This window comes from Bombina bombina, chromosome 6, assembly GCF_027579735.1.
Source record: "Bombina bombina isolate aBomBom1 chromosome 6, aBomBom1.pri, whole genome shotgun sequence".
Taxonomy (NCBI): domain Eukaryota; kingdom Metazoa; phylum Chordata; class Amphibia; order Anura; family Bombinatoridae; genus Bombina; species Bombina bombina.
Genome location: NC_069504.1, coordinates 781,686,741 through 781,709,598, shown reverse-complemented (window position 1 = coordinate 781,709,598; position 22,858 = coordinate 781,686,741). Strand labels below are relative to the sequence as shown.

The following is a 22,858-nucleotide window of genomic DNA, read 5'->3' as shown; positions in this document are numbered from 1 at the left end:
TTGTCCCTGATTAACAAGGATTATAAAATATTAATAAAAATAACTAATAGGCTTAATAAAATCATACCTGATATAATAGGTAGAAAACAGGTGGGATTCTTTAATAGGAGATCATCAACAACACATATGAGAACTATAATACAAATAATAGAAAAGTACAGACTGAATAAGGGGACAGAGAACGGCGAGACCCTACCAGAGGCCTTCCTGCTGTCCTTGGACGCAGAGAAGGCCTTTGACAGAGTCGAATGGTCCCACATTCTAACCACACTAGACAAATTCAATGGATCGTTACTAAAATGTATTACAAAATTATATTCTAAAGCAGAAACACAAATAGTTATAAAAGGCGAAATATCTAAACCTATTTCTTTACACCGAGGCACCCGTCAAGGCTGCCCCCTGTCACCTATATTATTTAATTTATCGTTAGAAGGAACCTTTAATTTATTTACTGAAACAAATACCATTTGGTATCAAAATAGAGAAATTAGAAATAAAAGCAGCCCTATACACAGAGGATCTGCTACTATTTGTCGCAAACTCACAAAAATATATAAAGTATATAAATTGCAAATATTGAAAGATTCAGAGAAATATCAGGATATAGAATAAATATTGCAAAATCTAAAATTTACTGGCTATATAAAGGAAACGATAGAGCTAAATACCCATTTGAAGTAAAAGAGGAATACATAACATACTTAGGTATAAAGATAAATAATGACCAAACTAAAACATATGAGCTAAATTATCACCCCATGATGAGACAAATTGAAAGAGATTTAAAGATCTGGAGTAAACTCTATTTAAACTTAACGGGAAGAATTACATTAGTAAAAACTGTTGTATTACCAAAACTACTATATCCCATGCAGATGTTACCCTTCCTATTGACTAAGATAGATCTACAGAATATAAACAGAACAATAAGAAGCTTTATCTGGAAAGATAAAACCCCCCAGAATAAGACTAAATAAATTGCAAGCCCTTCAAGAACAAGGTGTCTTAGGACTACCAAATATACAATATTATAACTGGGCATTATTGACACGCTATGTAATAGAATGGATCACAAATAGTTTGGAAAGAACTAGAACAGAAAATCGTAGATCAAATGGCTCTAGCGTATCTTCCATATGCAGAGTATAAGGAGTTAACTACAATAAAAAAAAAAAACAATATTCTTATAAAGGACACAATATGGGCATGGAAAAAAGTAAATAAACAGTTAAAATCAGGATCAGAGCTTAAGCTTTATTTGCCAGTACAAGGCAACCCAACTTTTATGCCAGGGAATCAATTTCCCTTTCTCTCACGAGAAGGGAATCCAGTAATTAAACATATAAAAGACGTAATTAAAATGGATAAAGCTAAAATAAAATACTAAACTATTTAACCAGTTTGAAATCTTTCAAGGGCAGATTTTATCATATCTACAGATCAAGCATTATATCCAATTTGAAAATCTAATTATAGAAAAACAAAATCCAGAAAATGTAATGCTAAATATTATTGTGAGAAGCCTAAAAGTGAAATATAAATTAGCAGTTTTATATAAACAATTAATAAAAAAAGAACTAAAATATGTTTAAAGTGATGGTAAACTCTCCCCTTTTTAAAATCAGATCTGGAATGTAAGCGCTAGTTTAGATGGAGTTTAATTCATTAACTGTAATGAAGATGCGCTATAACTTAGTTTTTAATATAGATATGAAATTCAAATACCCCACGTTACACCACCCACTTCAAAAGTCAATTTTCCTGTCAGCTAAATGATTGAATTACTCTCCAATCAATGCTCTAGCTACAACAAAAGTGCCATATGGGGAGAGCGCTGATTGGACAACAATTCAATCTGTTAGCTCACAGAAAATTTTACTTTTGAAGTGGGCGGAGGAGCATGCAGTATTTGAATTTCATATCTATATTAAAAAGTAAGTTATACTGCATCTTCATTACAGCTAATGAATTAAACTTCATCGTAAATAGCGCTTACATTCCAGATCTGATTTTAAAAAGAGGAGAGTTTACCATCACTTTAAGGGAAAAAGCAGAGAATTGGGACAAAGAAATAGTTATACATATAACAGATGATAGGGTTCTCAATTGTATCAAAATCGTAAAGTATTACGACCCTGGATATGGGATTAAGGGAATCTAATATGAGACTTCATCACTATATAACCCCCACAAGAAGGGCAAATGGGATAATAGTATCAATCCAGCATGCACGAAATGCAGTAAAATAACACTATGGTGAAGCCTAAAAATTTGGCAATTCTGGTGCCAGGTATCCTCGTTTCTGGCAAAGATCACTAGGCTAAAACTACATTTGGATCTGAGTAATATCATGTTCTTCAATCTACCGAGAGAATTTGCAAAAAAAGAGAAAAGACTCATTATAATGACTATTTTATTGGCTAAAAGCTTATATTTAAATTATGGTTAGAAAAAAAAAGAAAAAAAGCCCACGATTAGAACATCAAAGGGAAACATATGGCACCAGATAAACCTAGAAAAAATGGATGCATTATTTGATATTAATAACAGAACTGAAGTCTTCTTGGAAAAATTGGCTTTATATATAAAATCCTTGCCTGAAGCTAATCAAAAAGAAATTCTGAATGCTTTTAAAAATACAGAATATTTCATAGAATTACAAATTCAGTAATATTTTGTATTAGATTTAAAGGGACACTAAACCCCACAAAAAAGTTATCAGTAATAGCAAAATGAATAAATTTTATAGCAGTTTGTAATTTACATTCTGTTTCAAATTTGTACTATTTAGTAGTAATCATCTTAAAATTGTCCAATTTTCAAACCCACCACCGGGTATACGTATTGCTAGTCCAATCCACACTGATAACCCAGGTTCTGAAAATGGCGGAAGATTGCTGCGATGCGCATGCGCTAGCTTCTGAAGTGTCATCCTTTACGTCACTTGCGAGATTCCATTGACATTATGTGTGTAATCTCGGCATCAGTGGCTGGATATGCGCTTGAGTGAGGTTCACGATCGGAGTACACATGCGCAGTGGGAAGAAATCGTTACATAATGATATGCATAAAATCGTCATCTGATTGGAGATTGCTTTTCCTCTTGTACAGCCCATATTTGAGGGTTGGACGGAGTGAGGTAATCAGCGAAAATAAAAATTATATTTTAAAATACACAGCCGTTTCGTTGGAGTGTAAAAGTAGGTGATTAATGATATAATATTGATTGTTATTTGAAATTTGTAGTCTGGTTATACTAAGATCATAGTTGCCAACATTTTAAAAAAAAATTCCAGGGACATTTTGCAGCAGAGCAAGCAAGCGGGTTACTGGAGTATTGACGACCTACTGTTCAAATGCTCCGCCCACTCAGTTCTGCAATCAAAACACACCCATTTGAAAGTAATAGTATAATTTAGACTAATCCATAGTTTATTATACAGATTACAGCACCAAGCTCTTACACCTACCCAGTCTCTGGAACACATTCTGGGCATATGATTATTTCTACAACACAGCATCAAAATTAGAAAGACAAATAATATGTGAACCCATTCAATATTCCATTAGGAATGAATTATACTTGGGGTTTCCGGTTGCGGCGTCTGATCACGCTGTGACGTAGGTGCGCATGGAAGAGCAGAGGCGGCAGTGTACGACCGAGTACGCCAGTTACATGTGGAGAGGAGAGTGGTAAAAGCCCTAAATAGCAATTTCAGAACTGCCGATTGCCACTACGCCTCGGGCTCCTCACGGCCAGTATACACCAGCAAATTCGGAGGCAAGAAGGAAGCAGCCCGGTACTGGTTGAAGCACGCACACCTACTTTTTGTCCACGGCCTCAAGATCTCTTGGCAGGGGTAACCAGTCTGAGGTACAACCGGAGCAATTCGGAAAGGAGGCCGCACAAGCTAGCTAGCATCATAGCTTGGACCGGTAAAACCTAACACAGGCCTAATAATGTCTATTGGCCACAGACAAATCAGTTACTGTATGCAACGCACTTAAGGAGTATAAGTGAACTTTCTGCTTTTTTTTGTTGTTTAAACAGTCCGGCATAGTTTCTCGGTATACGGACTTATAGTTATAGGTATATCAAGTCTGGCTGACCTGGGAGGGTGAAGAGAGACCAATGGGGCATAAGTAGCAAAGAAGTAAAGGGCTATAGTCTGATGGAGGCTAATAAGCTGCTAGGTATGCCATCAATTCACAGAGTAAGTCCCTCTTAGAAGCTGCCAGTGAAGCTACCTGTCTCTGCCGGCTCTGTGTCATTTATCCCTCTCATATTGGTAACATACTGCGGAGGAGCAGGGCCAGGTGTCAGTCTGGAGGTATAGGGGAGGGTGAAGTAAAGCAAACTTAAAAGGGGATATATGGAAAAGAGTATGCTGCATGCAATACCTCCCCTTGGTGATAAATTTTGGTCGTAGTCCCTCACCCTATCCCCAGTGAAGCAGCCCTGGGTAAAATGGTAATCCACCTTGCATAGAACTGGGGTAGTTGAAGCTAAGAGAAGTGCCCTGGTCTGTTGGGAGGGCGAAGAAAACTCATTATCTGGTTCCTAGTATTAAAAAAACTCTGGTCGTTTGTTGAAGGACAAAGTAAAATCACGGGAACTGTGTTTTGGCCTGTATATTTCTGGCACAACGTTTTTTCATAAAATCTGAGTCTTGGTGGACCTTGTATGGTTGCATTTGAAAATCAGGAAGTCCCTCACAGACCCTATACCCCACTGTTGTTTATAGTGAATGGACTCTTGGTCACAAGGACTTTAATGCTGATACATATATATGGTTATATCAAATATAAGGCAGATCTGTCTAACTAGTTGATAATATAACAGTTCATTGTTTGTATAGCAAGCTGCAAGGGTGATTGAGGACAAGGGCCGCTCATCTAATATACACAAAATTGTCTCAGATTTCTTTTTTCTTTGGCACATGCACTAATTGCACTAATCGCATATAAGGCAGAGTGAATCTCACTCACATTTAACTTTTTCTTTTTCTTTTTTTTTTTTTTTTTTTTTTTTCCTATTAATATATTTTGTATGGTTTTTTGAATTGCACAAAGCCAAAGTCATTTGGGCTATTTCTATTTATTTACTTTAGGCCACTTAGATCTTAGGGGAATATAGCTACCCTAGGACACAAAGATCTCAGGGGTATATTATGATATGTTGCACAATTTAGAATATACTCACGTCTTATTTTTTCAGTTTTCGTAGTTAAAGTAGTTACACTTTTATGGTACACATATGGAGAAATTTGTACACACAGTGAAAGCTAAATCGCCAGTTATGGCTCCTAAAAAAGACAAAAAAAGCAAAGCTAGTGTTTTGCAGGATAGTATATTGGAAGAGGGCAGCAGTGCTAAAATGGACACAGATTCACAGGCATTGATAAAAGCTATATGCGTGGCATTGTCCCCACAATTTGACCAACTGCGCCAAGACGTACTTACACTCACAAATGAAATACATGAATTCAATAGCAGAATAGAAGCTGCTGAAATGCGCATCTCAGATATTGAGGACAGGTTAAATATAGTTGAACAAGATACAAGTCAGCATAAAATATCACTAGAAAAACTGCAGGACAAGGTTGATGACCTTGAGGATAGAGCCAGAAGGAATAACCTGAGACTAGTTGGGGTTCCAGAAACATCAGAATATAGTGACTTAAAAATTTTTATCGTAGAGAAATTACCCCTCCTGCTAGATTTACCAGACCCCACATGACAGATAGTGATTGAGAGAGTGCACAGAATAGGGCAGTTAAGAACTAAAGCTGATGGCGCGCAGATACCAAGGCAAGTGATAATGAAACTTTTAAATTTCCAAGATAAAGTAGATCTGTTGAATGCCTATCGCAAAAAGAAGGAAGTTTTTTTAGAAGGTGCTAAACTATTAATGTTTCAGGACTACTCAGTCGAAACAACAAATAGGCGGAAGGTTATGGCCCCTCTATGCACACGCATTATAAAAAAGGTTTTGAAGCATTTTTACTATATCCAGCCAGGATAAAGGTCCGTAAAAATAACACCTGGCTTATGCTAAATACATATCAAGAAGTTAATATGTTTTTAGAGGAGAATGCTTAAGAATTTGTGTTGGCTCTTTAAGAAGATGAAAGAATCATTCTCTATAACAGTGATGATGCATACAATTGATGATGTTTTTAAGTTTAAGTGTTGTTTTCTGCCAGTATCTTTTTTTCCCTTCTTCCTTTCACTCCTATTTCTTTCTTCTTCTTGCCTTCCCCACATGTTTTCCCCTTGCCCCCCCCTCCTCCAATAATGAAGTTGCAAGAGGTTTATGGGACATATATTATATTATGGAGCATAAAGCTAAAAAGGGACTTAAGGTTTTTTAAATCTATAGAATGACAGAGATGGTAAACATTAATCTGATATCTTGGAATATCAGAGGCATAACAAACCCAATCAAAAGAAAAATGGTCATAAAAAATCTTAAAAAACTTAAATGCAATGTAGCATTTTTACAGGAAACGTATGTAACCCAAAAGGAAGTAAATAAACTGAAAACAGATTGGGTGGGTGAAGTTATTGCTTCAGTTGGAACTACCAGAAAATGTGGGGTGGCTATTTTGCTACATAAAAACCTAAACTATAAGATTGCTCAATTAGAAATAGATGCAGAGGGACGGTTCATTATTATGCAGATAAAGATAAAGGATCAAATGTATATATTGTGCAATATTTATGGACCTAACAATCAAAGCCCAGATTTCTGGGAAAAAATAAAAACTAAACTGACACCATATATAGAAAGCAATCTGATAGTGGCAGGAGATTTCAACCTAGTCTCTCAACTTCCATTAGACAGATGGCCGATCAAAGTGAGAGATCTAGGTCGAGAGAAAAGTAATATCACGCGTTTTCGAAAATTTAGAAATACGTTAAATCTAAAGGATGTGTGGAGGATTCAGAATCCTGAGTCAAAAGCGTATACATGCAAATCTAATACATATAAATCATTATCACGGATAGATTATATATTAATAAATGAAAGGCTTGTTGGGACTGCTGAGGCAGATATAAGTTCAATCATTATATCAGACCATGCTCCAATTTCTCTATCCTTATCAATGGGTTCGGCAAGTAGAAATAGCCCCTCATATCTTTTCCCAAAACATTTATACTTTAATCCTAAATTTCAGAATTGGTTAATAGAGGCCTGGAAAAAGTATGAATCCTTGAATAAGAATTCAGTTAAAAGCCCTGAGACATACTGGGAAGCCTCGAAGGCGGTACTATGCGGTGAAATAAAGGCATATTTACATCAGATATGGAAAAAAACCCAGCTCCGGGAGGGACAACTAACAAATCAGGTATCAAATGCATATAACACATACTTACATATAGCTTCGCCATCTAATTGGCAGAACTATGCTAAAGTAAAAAAAGAAAGAGACATATTCCTCCAACAAAAAGCTGCCTACACGGTGGCTAGGTCTAATGCAAGGTTATATAAGTTTGGAGGAAAGATTGGTAAAAATTTAGCTAATTTAGTTAGACAAAATCGGGGCTCTAATTCCATATCTGCAATATCAGTCAATGGTAGTCGCTTAACACAGTCTAAGGACATAAGCAAAAATTTTTCAGAATATTACACCCAAATCTTTTTATCTAAGGAAATCAATGTGGATAACAAAAAAGCTTTTTGGGATACATGCAGGCTCCCGACATTGGATGAGGAAGCAAGCAAATCACTGTCTGAACCAATTAATAAAGATGAAGTCATTCAGGCAATTAAAAGTAGTAAGTTAAATAAGGCCTCAGGGCCGGACACTTTTCCGGCAGAATTTTATAAAATACTCACACAGCAAATAACGGAACCTTTATGTGACCTATATAATGCATATTACTTGCAAGGACATCCTATCTCGGGTAATTTCAGTGCCTCCCTAATAGTGCTAATTTTAAAGAAGGGCAAGGATGCAGAAAAATTAGATTCATATCGTCCTATATCCCTGCTCAATGCCGATTATAAACTATTAACAAGCATCTTAGCAGCTAGATTACAAAAAATTCTGGATAAACTTATCCACCCAGACCAAACTGGCTTCTTAAAGGGCAGATCCCTATTTTCAAATCTAAGGAAACTATTATTAACAACAGAATATTATAATATTAGGAATAAATCATATGAGGCTGATAGGGAAGACAAGGTTATCATTGCTCTCGATGCCGAAAAGGCTTTTGATTCCATTGGTTGGGATCACTTATTTACCACAGTGGAACAGTTTGGTATGGGAGGTGCCTTTCTGTCTTTTATACAAGCACTATATAAGAATCCAAAATCTGCCCTAATTGTGAATGGCAGGACCACAGAATGGTTTCAACTGGCGCGAGGCACCCGACAAGGGTGTCCACTCTCCCCACTACTCTTCAATCTTTGTATTGAACCACTGGCTATAGTATTACGCAATACCATCAGGGGGATTAGACTTGGGGAGACAGACATTCAAATCTCCCTTTATGCAGATGATTTGCTTGTATTCCTCTCCAATACTAAGGAGAATATTCCTGTATTACTGAGTATATTGCAGCGATATGGTTCATTCTCAGGTTATACAATAAATGATAATAAATCAGAGATTATGTGGCTAAATAAGACCAGAGACTCTCTGGGGGCTTTGCCCTTTAAGGAGGTTAAAATGATTAAATATCTAGGAATTAATGTCACAAACTGCCCGGAAGAGTGGTACCGAGCTAATATCGATGGCGTCATTAAGAAAATCCTAGAGGATATCTCTAGATGGACATCATTTACATTAACACTAGCCGCCAAGATAAATCTCATAAAAATGATCGCACTGCCCAAACTTCTGTATATAATGCAGAATATCCCACTGTTTCTACGTAAAGGAGATATAAATATATTAAATTCGGCTTTTAGGAGATTTTTATGGGGAAAAACAAAGCACAAAATGTCGATAAAAAGACTATCTCAATCCAGGGAAAACGCAGGCTTCGCCCTTCCCTCAATATATAATTATAATCTGGTCTGCTTGATGAAGATAGTTCCAGATTGGTTATTAGATATGGATCAGCTAACGCCTCTGGATGTAGAAGCTGGCCTTTTTAAACCGTATAGCCTAAAAGCCCTAATACATATGAGGCAAAGAGACTGGCCTCCTTTACTCAAAGTTATGTACACCTTTAGAAATCCTATCATAGCCTGGCAAAAACTATGCACGGTGGTAGGTGTCAATTTTCAGTGTTCTAGATATCTACCAATCCAGAATAACCCACTCTTCCCCGCAGGTTCTGATACCGAAATTTTTACGAGATGGAAGGTAGGGGGCTTAGACTACTTCGCACAATGTATTGATGAAGATAGACAAGTTATTCATTCATTTGGTTCTCTAAAAGAAAAATATAATCTCCCTAACCGCGATATGTTCGGCTATTTTCAAATTAGGCATTTTCTCAACACTACAGCACTTGCAGATTTTTACATAAATTGGGAAATACTAACTAAAGCTCTGTCACGCCGTCAGCTTGGTAGAGCCTCCATATCTCATTGGTATAATATATTATTGAGTAAAGAAGGTGTCTATGGCATGGAACGGCTCCATGAGAGATGGTCATTAGACATCCCGCAATTGGAGCTTAAGACAATCCAAGAAAGTATTGACAGGGCTTGGTCAGCGACACCTCTGTTATCTTGGCGTGAATCTCATCTTAGATTAATTAATAGGACCTATATCACCCCAGAGAAGTTAGGGAAGTGGAATAATAAGCAAAGATATGAATGTACACGCTGCCACTACCTAAATGCCAACTTGATCCACTGCATTTGGGCATGTCCCAAAGTCAAACAGTTTTGGGCAAAAGTCTCATTTTGGCTTTCAAAAACCCTAAAACTTAAAATTTCTTTGGAGATGGAGGAAATCATCTTTCTAAGGCAATACGATGATAGGGCGGGAAATATAAAGTTTGTTAATTTCATAATCTTAGCCGCTAGAAACATTATTTTTTCTTCCTGGAAAGCTAATAAAGGCCCTATGCTCACCTCTCTTCTGAACATGTTAGACTCCAAATTAATATATGAACAATATGAGACGCAGATATCTTCTGAAAAAGAAATTGCCAAATTTTTCAGGAAATGGGGAGATTACATTCTCTCCAATACACTGGAAGTTCAAAGAAGCCTCATCGCTCCCTTTAAACACTCTGAATGGATTCAGAATGCTGTATTGAGAGGGGAATTCAGTAGTGATGTAATCACTTAATTTTTGTTGGTCCCGGTCTCTTGGAGAGGGGGGGGGGAGGGGGAATTCAACCTAAGTCTCCCTTATCATTACTCCTATTTTTTTTTTTATTATTTTTTTTTTTATTTTTTTTTCTCTTTCTCTCTCCTTTCCTCTTCCTTTTCCCAGTCCTTCTCTCTTCTTTTCTTCTTTTCTGTATTTTTCCTTTATCGATACACTATACCTATGTTGGGTTATTGTTTGTTCAAAAAGATGAAAATGTTTTGAGGCACAGGTTTCTCAATTTCTACTCCAAGAACTATTATTGGATTAGGTTGTAGAACTCGGTAAAAGCATTTTGTATTTTTGTAATAGGTATAAGCAGTTGTATATAACACCAATCACGAAATATGTTCACCTTTCATTGTATTACCTGATCGACTTATTTGTGTAACCTGACCCTCTTTTCAATCAATAAATAAAATGTTAAAAAAAAAAAGGAATGAATTATACTTAAATAATACACTATATTTATCATCTATCTATCTGTATATATGTATGTATGTATATATATATATATATATATATATATATATATATGTATGTATATATATATATGCAAACAACAAATGTTGTGCAAGAGATTTCCAGGGACAAAAAAAATCCAGGGACTGTTCCTGGAAATCAGGGACTGTTGGCAACTATGTAAGGTAAACCTTCTATAATATTTAAGTTCAAACTTATACGGAAATTAGTGTAAATAATGTACCTGAGTGCACAATGCAGGGCAGCGGCTTCAAAGGCTAATAAGATACTAGCATGTATTAAAAGAGGCATTGATTCAAGGGAGGAAAGCATAATTCTGTCATTATATAAAGCCCTGGTAAGACCTCACCTTGAGTTTGGAGTGCAGTTCTGGGGACCGATTGCTAAAAAAGATATTGCAGAACTAGAAAAAGTTCAGAGAAGGGCCACAAAGCTAATAAGGGGATTGGAGAAATTAACCTATGAGGAGAGGCTAGCCAAACTGGGTCTGTTCTCTTTAGAAAAAAGGCGCTTGAGAGGTGACATGATTACTTTATATAAATATATTCAAGGCCCATATACAGAGATGGCAGAAGCTCTTTTTATTCCAAGAAAATTGGTTCTGACAAGAGGTCATAATTTAAGGTTGGAGGAAAGGAGATTTAATCTCCTGCAACGGAAACATTTTTTCACTGTAAGAGCAATAAAATTGTGGAACTCATTACCAAAGGAGGTAGTGAATGCCAATACCATAGATACATTTAAAAATAGTCTGGATAAATTTCTGTATATAAACAAAATTCATGGATATGATTGCTAGTATTAAATGGGTCACATTTTAATGGGGTTATTTAAGCTTAACTGGAGATTTTTGTAAGTATTTTAGATTTGTATAGGTTGAACTCGATGGACTTCAGTCTTTTTTCAACCTTATCTACTATGTTACTATGTTAAATCTATAAAGAGATTTCACGCTGTCATATGTAACGGAATGTAAATCTGTAACAAGTAAGAAATGTATTTGTACTTTCATTTATTATGTTCAATTATTGAAAAAGCTTTAAAAAAAATGATATGGTCTATCTGAATCATAAAAGATTATTTTTTGGGAGGTTTCATGTCCCTGTAAATATTCAATGGAATAATCAGTCTACTGGTACGGAGTTTGTGCATCTATAAACCGACCGTAGACTTTAGTAAATCTGCATGCTGTAGGACCTAAGTGATAATGTAACGCTCTATATACAACGGCAATGGTGCATGAAGCTATAAATCGTCTGTACAGAAGGTACAAGAGCAATGGCTCGAAAAGAAATAGAATTATTAACTCCCACGTGGTGTCTGTGCTGGAATCCAGTCTCAAGCTCGACCCGGAGGACACACTTGCTGCTGAGCTATGAGTATACTCATTCGGTCCCGCCCTTATGTTGCCACAGTCCAACTTCGTATCCTCTATCTTATTGGCCAAGTCATTTGGCGGGTGTGTCAATCTTCCCAGAGTATTTCCATAGTCGTTTCCAATATACCGCTCACAAATGAACAGTGAGTCGGACTTTACAACATATGGGCCACGGTTTCTGTTTGGGTTTGGTAGGCGTGGCCTGTTCTTAGTACCTTGTCGCTGCCTCTGTCTTGATTGACAGCTTCTTATCCCTATCCCCACCTATTGTCTCTTTCCCACTATCAGTATTTCGAGGAGTGGGCGTGTACAAGCTGCAGTCCGGCTGCTCCAGTTTCGTTACAGTTCAGTGTGGTTCAGTCTGCCAAGCAGTGAGGAGATTACGGATTGGAGGGGTACCCGGGGGAGGAGAGCAGCATGGGTCGGCCGGGGCTATGCGGACTCCTATGGGTTACTGTAATGCTGCTGAGCCGGGGAGGAATTCATGGTATGTCACATACTGTATCTAAACAAATGTACTTATTACAAACTGCATACTCGCTGCATAGGATGCATATAGCTACTTGTATGTGCACTTGTAGATAATGTAGCACTTAGTAAGCATATTCTGAGGCATTATAACCTGTTACGAATGTGTGTGTGTATATATATATATATATATATATATATATATATATATGTGTGTGTACATTTATTTTACATACATTGTATATTTTTCTGTATATTGCAAAATTACAGTCAATATACAGTAGTTGAAATTTGCACTAAAAAAAAAATCACAGTTTCGTATTGTGTCATATATGGTCCCACAGAAAACTCATTGTCCAAAATAGCTGTGTGTTTTTTTTTGTTTTTGTTTTTTAAATAGTAATCGTATAAATCTCTGGTTTATACCAAGGTTTGGATTATTATTGATCTTAAATAATTGAGCATCTCACACATAACTCTAGACAAGTGAGTCAGGACTAGAGGGACCCCACATGCTAAATATTGTTGCTTTGATTGTTGCTGTTAGATGCTGGGAGAAAGAATATGCTAATTGACTCATTATACATTTATTGTTAAATCTATTTGTAAATATTTACAATTGTAAATAGTGTTGTGAAGTCTGTAAACTATTTTTCCTTGTGGATTTGTTCATGCTTTATTGGATTAAAAAATATTAATAATAAAAAAATATGTATTTTTAATTTGCCATGACTGATCTGATTCCATATGGGATGCTGCATATGAGATTATTATATTTTGGATTTACATTCTGTAGTTCATGGTCATAAGGTATGTGAATTTTTATGTGTTTGACCCCATTGGAGAGGGAAAATGTATTGTTTGCATTGTTCCAAATTATTCTGGCATTCCATTATAGCATACTGTCATTTTTTTTCTATAGGGTGATTTACTTGTATTCAATTTAAAAGCATATTCACTACAATATTTCATTTTAAAATGTGCAAAAAAACGGGCAATAAGGTTAAATGGTCACAATATAAAACTCCCCCCCTCTCCTCTGGCAACAATGTATGCTCTTAAAGGGAATTTGACCCGACTTTAAGGATTCCTATTACCAATTCATGTGAAACCTATGATAAAGCCAACATGGCTGAAAGCTTAATTTCCTGATTCCAACTATGTTATTGCTGTGATGTAACTATGGAAGATGACTTCCTACTTAAAATAAATAAATAAATATATATATATATATATATATATATATATATATATATATATATATATATATCAAAGATTGGTAAAGCTACTACATTTTTGGTCCTCTGACAAGGCATTATGGGGTACTGATTTTTTTTTTCTTCATTTTTTAGTTGGTCAGATAACACCTCTACATCATGTTACATTGGTTATTGAAAAAAAGATTTTGTACTTTCATGTTCATTTAACCTTATAGAATAGATGATTTCTTACATAACCCATAACATGGCTTCATATTGCATATTTTGTATGTAATAAGAAATACAATGTCCTTGATGGTTTTTAAGAAATGTTCACTTTTGTTGTAGTTGATTTGCTGAATTATAGAGTTGCATTATTTTATTTTATCTTGCTTAGATTTTTTTTATAGTGTTCTGATTGATATACAAGTCTTACAAACATTTAACGATGCTTTAGGAATTTACTATAACAGTGTATTGCATTTGTGTGGTTTTTTTTGTAGCCTATTTTGTTTACAGTGTGGACATTTTTTAAAGAAATTAATGCAAAATGCTGCTATACTCATTTAGTCCTAAATTGTAATGAAAATTGAATTTTGTCAAAGACTTGGATAGCCATTTGGTTCCTTTTTAGTGGGGTACAATTTACAGGTCAAAGCAGTACTTGTATGTAATGGTTTTTATTTTCCCTTTAACATGGTTCAATGATCATTTTATAATATTTAAATTTTATGTTCATTTTTAAATATATGTATAAATTATGTTTGGGATATAATCTTTCCATTAGGTTTTCTGTTGGCTGTTTGGTTACCCTTTGTGATCATATTCCTCTGTAGTCTGTCCTGCAGTTTTTTTTCCTTCTAACAATCCTTTTTTCCAAATTTTCCCACCCATCCCCCTCTCCTCCTCTCCCCCTCCTTCTCTCCCACCCTCAGGGCAGAGAGGAGGTGAGGGGGAGAGCAGGCAAGGGAGGAGGGAGAGAGACCTTTCTTGTGTATTAACAATTGGGATAAGGGAGAATGGGGGGAAGGGGGCAGACATTTCCCAAACTGCCCCCACAAATCTGTCTGCTACCTCCCGCAGCTCTCTACATTATTCAGAGTTTGTGCCATTTACTTGTTCTGTCTCAGCTGCTCCTGTCTTCTTAGCTGCTTGAATCTCTTCACTTTTCTATGTCTCATGCTTCTGCCATAGTAATATTGTTTCTTCACCAATACTTTCTCTGCTGTCCCCAATGACCCCCTGACTGCTGCTCAATGCCCCCCCCCACTAAGTCTTACTCTGTGTCTTATGTATTTTCTCTCCCATCCCTGCTGTTCTCCCATTTCACATAGTTATTTCTCTTTATTTCCCCCAAAATTCTATTTTTCCCCAACGTGATGCTCACCCTATCTTAACTCCCATGTAATGCTCACCCCTTATTCATACCCCCACACACACTTCATGCTCCTCCTTTATTTCTACTCCAATGTGATGCTCACCCTTCCCCCCCAATGTGATGCTAACCCTTTCCCCCCCCCAATGTGATGCTCACTCTTTCCCCCCCAATGTGATGCTCACCCTTTCGCCCCCCCTCAATGTGATGCTCACTCTCCCCCCCCCAATGTGATGCTCACTCTTCCCCCCCCCCCCCAATGTGATGCCCACTCTTCCCCCCCCAATGTGATGCCCACTCTTCCCCCCCCCCCAATGTGATGATCACTCTTTCACCCCCCCCCAATGTGATGCTCACTCTTTCACCCCCCCCCAATGTGATGCTCACTCTTTCACCCCCCCCCCAATGTGATGCTCACCCTTCCCCCCCCCAATGTGATGCTCACCCTTCCCCCCCCCAATGTGATGCTCACCCTTCCCCCCCCAATGTGATGCTCACCCTTCCCCCCCCCCCCCCCAATGTGATGCTCGCCCTTTCCCCCCCCCCAATATGATGCTCGCCCTTTCCCCCCCCCCAATATGATGCTCACCCTTCACCCCCCCCAATGTGATGCTCACCCTTTCCCCCCCCCCCCCCCAATGTGATGCTCACCCTTTCCCATGTGATGCTCACCCTTTTTCTCCCCCAAAGTGATGCTTACCCTCCCCCCCCAATGTGATGCTTACCCTCCCCCCCAATGTGATGCTCACCCTTTCCCCCCCAATGTGATGCTCACCCTTTCCCCCCCAATGTGATGCTCACCCTTTTGTCCCCACCAATGTGATGCTCACCCCTTTTTTCCCTCCAATGTGATGCTCACCCTCTTCTCTAAAGCTTTTACGTGTACTTCCTTTCTCACTGTGCTAAATCATCCCTCCCCCATGCTTAATCTCAGTCGGTAATAATCACGTCCCTTACTCCTGCAGCCATTGATCTTCTCCATTGACATTCTTGTTTTCCAATTTTTCCTCCTTGCTCAACTTTTGCACCTTCTCTTTTTGTACCCCTTTGTTCCCTATCTAGGCTGACCATATTGCCGCTTTAAAAAGGGACACATATGAAAAATACATATGTCAGGGCTGTTTTCATGGCTGTTTAAAGAAATGGTTTTGTATAAGAACCCTCACATATGTATTTTTCATATGTGTTCCTTCTTAAAGCGGCAATATGGTCAGCCTATCCCTATCTCATATTTTGATGCTTAGTGTTTTCATCACCCCCCCCCCCCCCGCTTCTTCTCAGTATAACAGTTTATAGCTCAGCAACTGATTTATTGTTGCATTTTCTTATTACATTTCAGAAATTCGTTGTGCATAGTAAACTGTACAGACTTAATGCTGCTATGTTGGATGCTGAAGATTAGTACTAGCACCTTCTAAAGTTATAGCTCTGTGCAGGTCACATTTTTGTTGTTGTTAATTTACATCCCAGTGGACCAGGTACATTTGAAATATTTTATTTGTATTCACACACTCAACAAGTGCCCTTAATCCGCACACACACCATGTAGCTCTTTTTATTTAAGTTTTAAACTTAGCCAACTTTTTTTAAAAAAAAAAAAAAGAGAACAAATATGGTTGTTGGTCTGATGCCCACAAAATCTGCCCACTACACCCCCCCCCCCCCCACTTCCTTGGCCAGCCATGCCAAAGATTAATGAACCACAGGAACTTGTGCATCTATTGACAGTATTTGAAATGAAAGATATTAAAGGGACTTTTTGAAGTGGAAAATGAAGTATGGAAAGGTTACAAAATGTAACCGCTTGACCTCCCATCAGCAAAATGTGTTCACATTTGATGGTGATGTCACTCTTGCTTGTCGCCCTATAGAAACCAGTATGATGTGTGTTACCATAGTAACTTGCATGGCAGGAAGTAAGCGTCTTGCATTAAATGTAGGTGTTTAATTATTGTCAGCACTGGTTGCAGGAGGAAGCTGTAAGGTGGACCATGTTTAGGACAAAGAGGGAGGGCAAGGTATATTGTGCAGGAGTTTTGATAGGAGACAGTGCAAACTCTCAGCTCACAGGGCAGATGTGTGCACAGCATGGTGTGCAGGTTATTGCTGCTTTTCCTCCTTAGTTTAAATAAATGACAATTTTATTGTTGTTTCCTGCAGGTAGCATAATCCACATGATGTAATTGCTTCAACCCTGAGGCAAGTGCACCTCTGATCTAACTGACACAGTATATATGTTTGTGGCATTCATCTGCATTTAAAGGGACACTCAAATCAAAATTAAACTTCAAGATTCAGATAGCGCATGCAATTTTAAACAACTTTCCAATTTACTTCAATTAACAAAATGTGCACAGTATTTTTATATTTTCACTTTTTGAGTCACAAACTCCTACTGAGCAAGAATTCACTGCATATACGTATATGCATTTGTGATTGGCTGATGGCTGTCACATGATACAGGGGGAGTGGAAATAGACATAACTTTGCAATTTATTTAAAGGACCAGTGAACACAGTAGATTTGCATAATCAACAAATGCAAGATAACAAGACAATGCAATAGCACTTAGTCTGAACTTCAAATGAGTAGTAGATTTTTTTATAACAAATTTCAAAGTTATGTCTATTTCCACTCCCCTTGTACCATGTGACAGCAATCAGCCAATCACAAATGCATATACGTATAGTCTGTGAATTCTTGCACATGCTCAGTAGGATCTGGTGACTCAAAAATTGTAAATATAAAAGACTGTACACATTTTTTTTTTATGGAAGTAAATTGGAAAGTTGTTTAAAATTACCTGCTGTATCTGAATCATGAAAATTTAATTTAACCTGAGTGTCCCTTTAACAAAAATCTACAACTCATTTGAAGTTCAGACTAAGTGCTATTGCATTGTCTTCTTATCATGCATTTATTGATTATGCAAATCTACTGCATTGGCTGGTTCTTTTAAGCTGTTGTTCATGGTCTCAAAAAATGTAGATAGACAAAAAAAATGTATGAACACACATTTTAAATTGCTGAATTGACGTTTCATTCAAGATAGTGAAATTTAAAGGCTTTTTGTCTAAATAACAAGAGGAAAAAAATGCAATGTCCCTTTTCATAAACCATTGTACTGTTTTTTTATTACTGTATGTTGGCCTGGATTAAAGGGACAGTTCACCCAACTACTTTCTCCCCTTTAAATTATTCCCAATGATCCTTTTTACCTGCTAGAGTGTATTAAATTGGTTGCAAGTAGCTCCTTTACTCATATTTCAGCATTTGAAATAGCTGATTTAGCTTGTGGTTTCCCAACCTATACTGAAAGTTTTGATACTGGCGTATACGCTATTAACAAGCCTAAGTAAACACAGCCAGCAGAAGAGATTACTCTCCCAGTGGGATGCAGGATAGTTGAGTAATAAAATGATAATTTTCCATTGTTCTCTTTATGTATAGAGCTTTGGTGTTCTAGACAAATACAAGATAAGGAAGCAAGTCTGTGTACATAAACGTGATAACATAATGAGATCTGATATTACCTGAAGCTCAACCCATTGTAATAGGCTGCAGTTTCAAAGCACAAAACCAGCTACTTCAGATACACAAATAAACCTGAAAATGAAATTTCTCAAATATTTTATACTCTGCAGTTGGTATAACAAGTCATTTAAAATACATTTATGGAAAAACAATTTTACAGTGTACTGTCCCTTTAACTACCTCCCTATTTATGTCTAATGATTAGTCTGAATAGATATGTCAGGCGTAACCTCTTTATTACAAATTTAGAGGTCAGCATGAATTATTAAAGGGAAAGAAAGGTTAAAATTTAAATCTGCACAAGTGCATTTCATTTTTAAATGTAAACATTTATTCAGTATTCTTCCATTAGCAAAAATGCATCTAGTAAAAGTTTAGTATCACGCCCCCTCCCCAGTGGCATATGTACATATGCTCTGATGGCTGTGTACCAGTATTTAAAGTAACACTCAAGTCAAAATTAAACTGTCATGATTCAGAAAGAGCATGCACTATTAAACAACTTTCCAATTTACTTCCATTAACAAAATGCTTACAGTCTCTTTATATGTACTCTTTTTGAGACACACTGTGCAATAATTTACGGACTATATGTAAATGCATTTGTGATTGGCTGATGGCTGTCACATGATACAGGGGGAGTGGTAATAGACATAACCGATATTAATGATAAGCTGGGGCTTGTGTTTTTATTAATCTGGTTGGAGGGTATTTAGTCTTCCTATTGTTCTAACAAGCATTCTCCAGTAAACGTGCATCATTTTGTAATTCTTTATTAATTGTACAAACAAATAGCAAAATTGATCTTAGTTTCTGGTTTTCCGATAGTCCTGGCAGCGGTTATATTAAAACAGAAGTGCAACTCAAAATGCCTGTATTTTGAGTTGCGCTTCTCTTCCAGTGTATCCAGTATGCAAACTTTCCGAATGGCTGAAGTGGAGGTTAATTTTGAATTGCGTAATTTTGCTCAGGTCAACTCTCCAGGTCTTTTGAATTTAAAAATTTAAGACTTTAAGAATATTTCCTAAATGCATATTTTATCAATTAATCCTAACAGAGCTTGTCCAGATAAACTAGTTAACAGTATTATTTAGTTGTGACTAGTGACAGAACTAATGAATACTGAACTATGGTGCAAGAACCCCCCCCCCCCCCCCATACTGGTAATTAGCTACAATATTAGGTACATTTATTCAGGGGTGACTAATTTGTTTAAAATTTAGGAGCCAGTCATACTTTTAGGAGCCAGACAATGGTAAGTGTATATAGAAATATGGAGAATAGCTCAAAAAGTTAGGAGCTAGAGGTAAAATTCTAGGAGCCAGTAGCTACCTGGCTCCTGGCTTTGTTGAGCCCTGCATTTAATCATCAAATACAGAGGCACAGTGTTGCCAGCTATATGCTCAAGTGAGACATTGGGCTCGACTTATCAAACCGTTCACCGCATTATGACTGCAGGTTCTCACAAGAGAACCTGCAGTCAGTATTTATCCAGCAGCGGTCATCAGACTTCCTATCATCTTCTCCACCTCTTACTTTTGTGGAGAATTTTAATCTCCCCGGTCTCATCCGAACGGGGAGATTTGCAGCTCCTGCCCGCGCGTGATTGGCTGTGCACGGGCAGAGGACAGTGTTGCGCAAAATAGCGTCAACGGAATTCTGCCCACCAGAGCTGTGACAGACAAGGGCACATATGTACGCCGCTGTCGCTTGATAAATCGAGCCCATATGGGTGGCTCCTGCAGTTGCATTATGACAGCTTTATGCCCAGATATTACCTCATTACCTTAGATCAGATACAAGTCCCTTTTAGCTCCCATCATGCCCCCAGGAAGCCTATGTGAGGTCTCAGATTAGACATATGGCCCCTGCAGCCCATATAATTTTAAACAACTATACAATTTACTTCTATTCTCTTGGTGTTCTTTGTTGAAAAGCATACCTAGGTATGCTCGGGCGCTAGCTGCTGATTGGTAGCTGCATATATATACCACTCATCATTGGCTTACTTATGTGTTCAGCTAGCTCCCAGTAGTGCATTGCTGCTAAAGGATACAAGACAAATTGATATGAGTTGTTTAAAATTCTATGCTCTATCTGAATCATGAGAGAAAAACAAAATTGGGTTTAAGGTCCCTTTTTAAAGGGACAGTAAAGTCAAAATTACACTTTAATGATAGAGCAAGTAAAACTAGGTGGGATGATAAGAGCTCAGGAGTGTGCACGTGTCTTTAGTACTCTATGGCAGCAGTGTTTTACAACATTGTATAACAAAGCTACAAATAATGTTGCAAAACACTGCTGCCGTAGAGTACTAAAGACACGTGCACATTCCTGAGCTTTTATGATCCTACCTAGTTTTACTTTTCAATAAAAGATACCATAAGAATAAAGCAAATTTGATTAACAGAAGTAAATTGGTTTGTTTAAAATTGCATGCTCTATCTGAATCATGAAAGTTTAATTTTGACTTTACAGTCCCTTTAATGGCTGATGTATACTCCTGGTGTGAACAGATGCCCTGATCTTGAAGCTTTATGTTATCTATATGCCCAAATGAGCTTTCAGACCATTAGTAAAGCAAAAGAAAAAAGTACAGTATGCAGCAGGTGGCCCCCCTGCTGTCACTGGCCCTGGTGCATTTGCACCTGCTGCACCACCTATTGTTCTGGTTGCAGTAGTTTTTAGAATTGCTCAGTGAGAACCATTTCGAGTTAGGGCTATGTGTTCGGATTAAAATACTCTAGTTGTTGCCTGCGTAATAAAGTTCAAATAGAGGGCTCTGTTTGGTTTCTAAGATATATCACCAGTTTGCTAAGCTTTATCATTGTAACTGGTTGATGAAGTACATTTTAGATTCTATAGTAAAAAATCCTATACTTTTTTTTTTAAAAATGTTTTTATTTATATTTTATTAATACATAAATGCATAGTAAAACACCAACTCAGGAACTGCAATGCATTCTTTCCTGAGCAAGGCATAACCAGTGAGCTAATCATGTGTGGCATACACATGTAGCTGCTGGTCACCAGCTGTGTACTGCTCAGGGGCATGACTGGTGCATTTGTTTGTTCTTAAAGGGGCACTGTTACAATACTTTTTTTTTTATCATGTATAAATGGACATAAAAATGCAAAGCAAAACTCTCTGTTGTGCCAGAGCATTTCATGATTTCTCTGTTGCTTGCAAATAACTGTTAAACCCCTACAAAGGCATTAGATTCATAGTTAAAGTAATCTTTGAAGCAGCAATGCACTACCTAGATGAAAACATCTTCAGGCCCATTTATCAAGCTCCGTATGGAGCTTGAAGGGCCGTGTTTCTGGCGAGTCTTCAGACTCGCCAGAAACACAAGTTATGAAGCAGCGGTCTAAAGACCGCTGCTTCATAACCCTGTCCGCCTGCTCTGAGCAGGCGGACAGGAACCGCCGGAAATCAACCCGATCGAATACGATCGGGTTGATTGACAGCTCCCTGCTGGCGGCCGATTGGCCGCGAGTCAGCAGGGGGCGGCGTTGCACCAGCAGCTCTTGTGAGCTGCTGGTGCAATGTTAAATGTGGAGAGCGTATTGCTCTCCGCATTTAGCGAGGTCTTGCGGACCTGATCCGCAGTGTCGGATCAGGTCCGCAAGCCCTTTGATAAATGGGCCCCCTTGTGTGCCAATGAGTCGTGTGTTGCCACCAATCACCAGCTAGTTCCCAGTAGTGTATTGCTGAACCTAAGCCTACCTAGGTCTGATTTAAAAAAAAAAAAAGAATAGTAAATTGAAAAGTCGCATGCTCTGTCTGAACCATGAAAGCATAAAGGGGCGGTTGAGTCAAAATTAAACTTTTATGATTCAGATAGAGCATGCACTTTTAAACAACTTTCCAATTCACTTCTATTATCTGACACTGCCCAGTTTTTTTATTTTTTTAAATATGCAAACTTTGAGGCACCAGCTCCTACTGATTATGTGCAAGATTCATAGTATATACACATATGAATTTTGTGATTGGCTGGCTGATGGCTGTCACATGATGCATTAGGAAGGAAATGCAACTAACTGATATTTGTTAGAAAAAAATGACTACTGATTTGAAATGCAAACTACTTGCTTGTGCATTGTCTTTTTATTATGCATGTATTGATTT

The 22,858-nt window shown here is 37.5% G+C and overlaps 1 protein-coding gene across 1 annotated transcript in view; it reads left to right on the top strand.

Annotated features, from left to right (window-relative positions):
* Positions 1-12,271: 12,271 nt before the first annotated feature.
* LOC128663658 (neurogenic locus notch homolog protein 2) overlaps positions 12,272-22,858 on the top strand; it is a 123,389-nt gene continuing 112,802 nt past the window's right edge. The window contains exon 1 of the mRNA XM_053718093.1: positions 12,272-12,634. Within this exon, the coding sequence (XP_053574068.1) occupies positions 12,565-12,634 (70 nt within the window). The 5' untranslated portion in view covers positions 12,272-12,564. The remainder of the gene's footprint in view (positions 12,635-22,858) is intronic.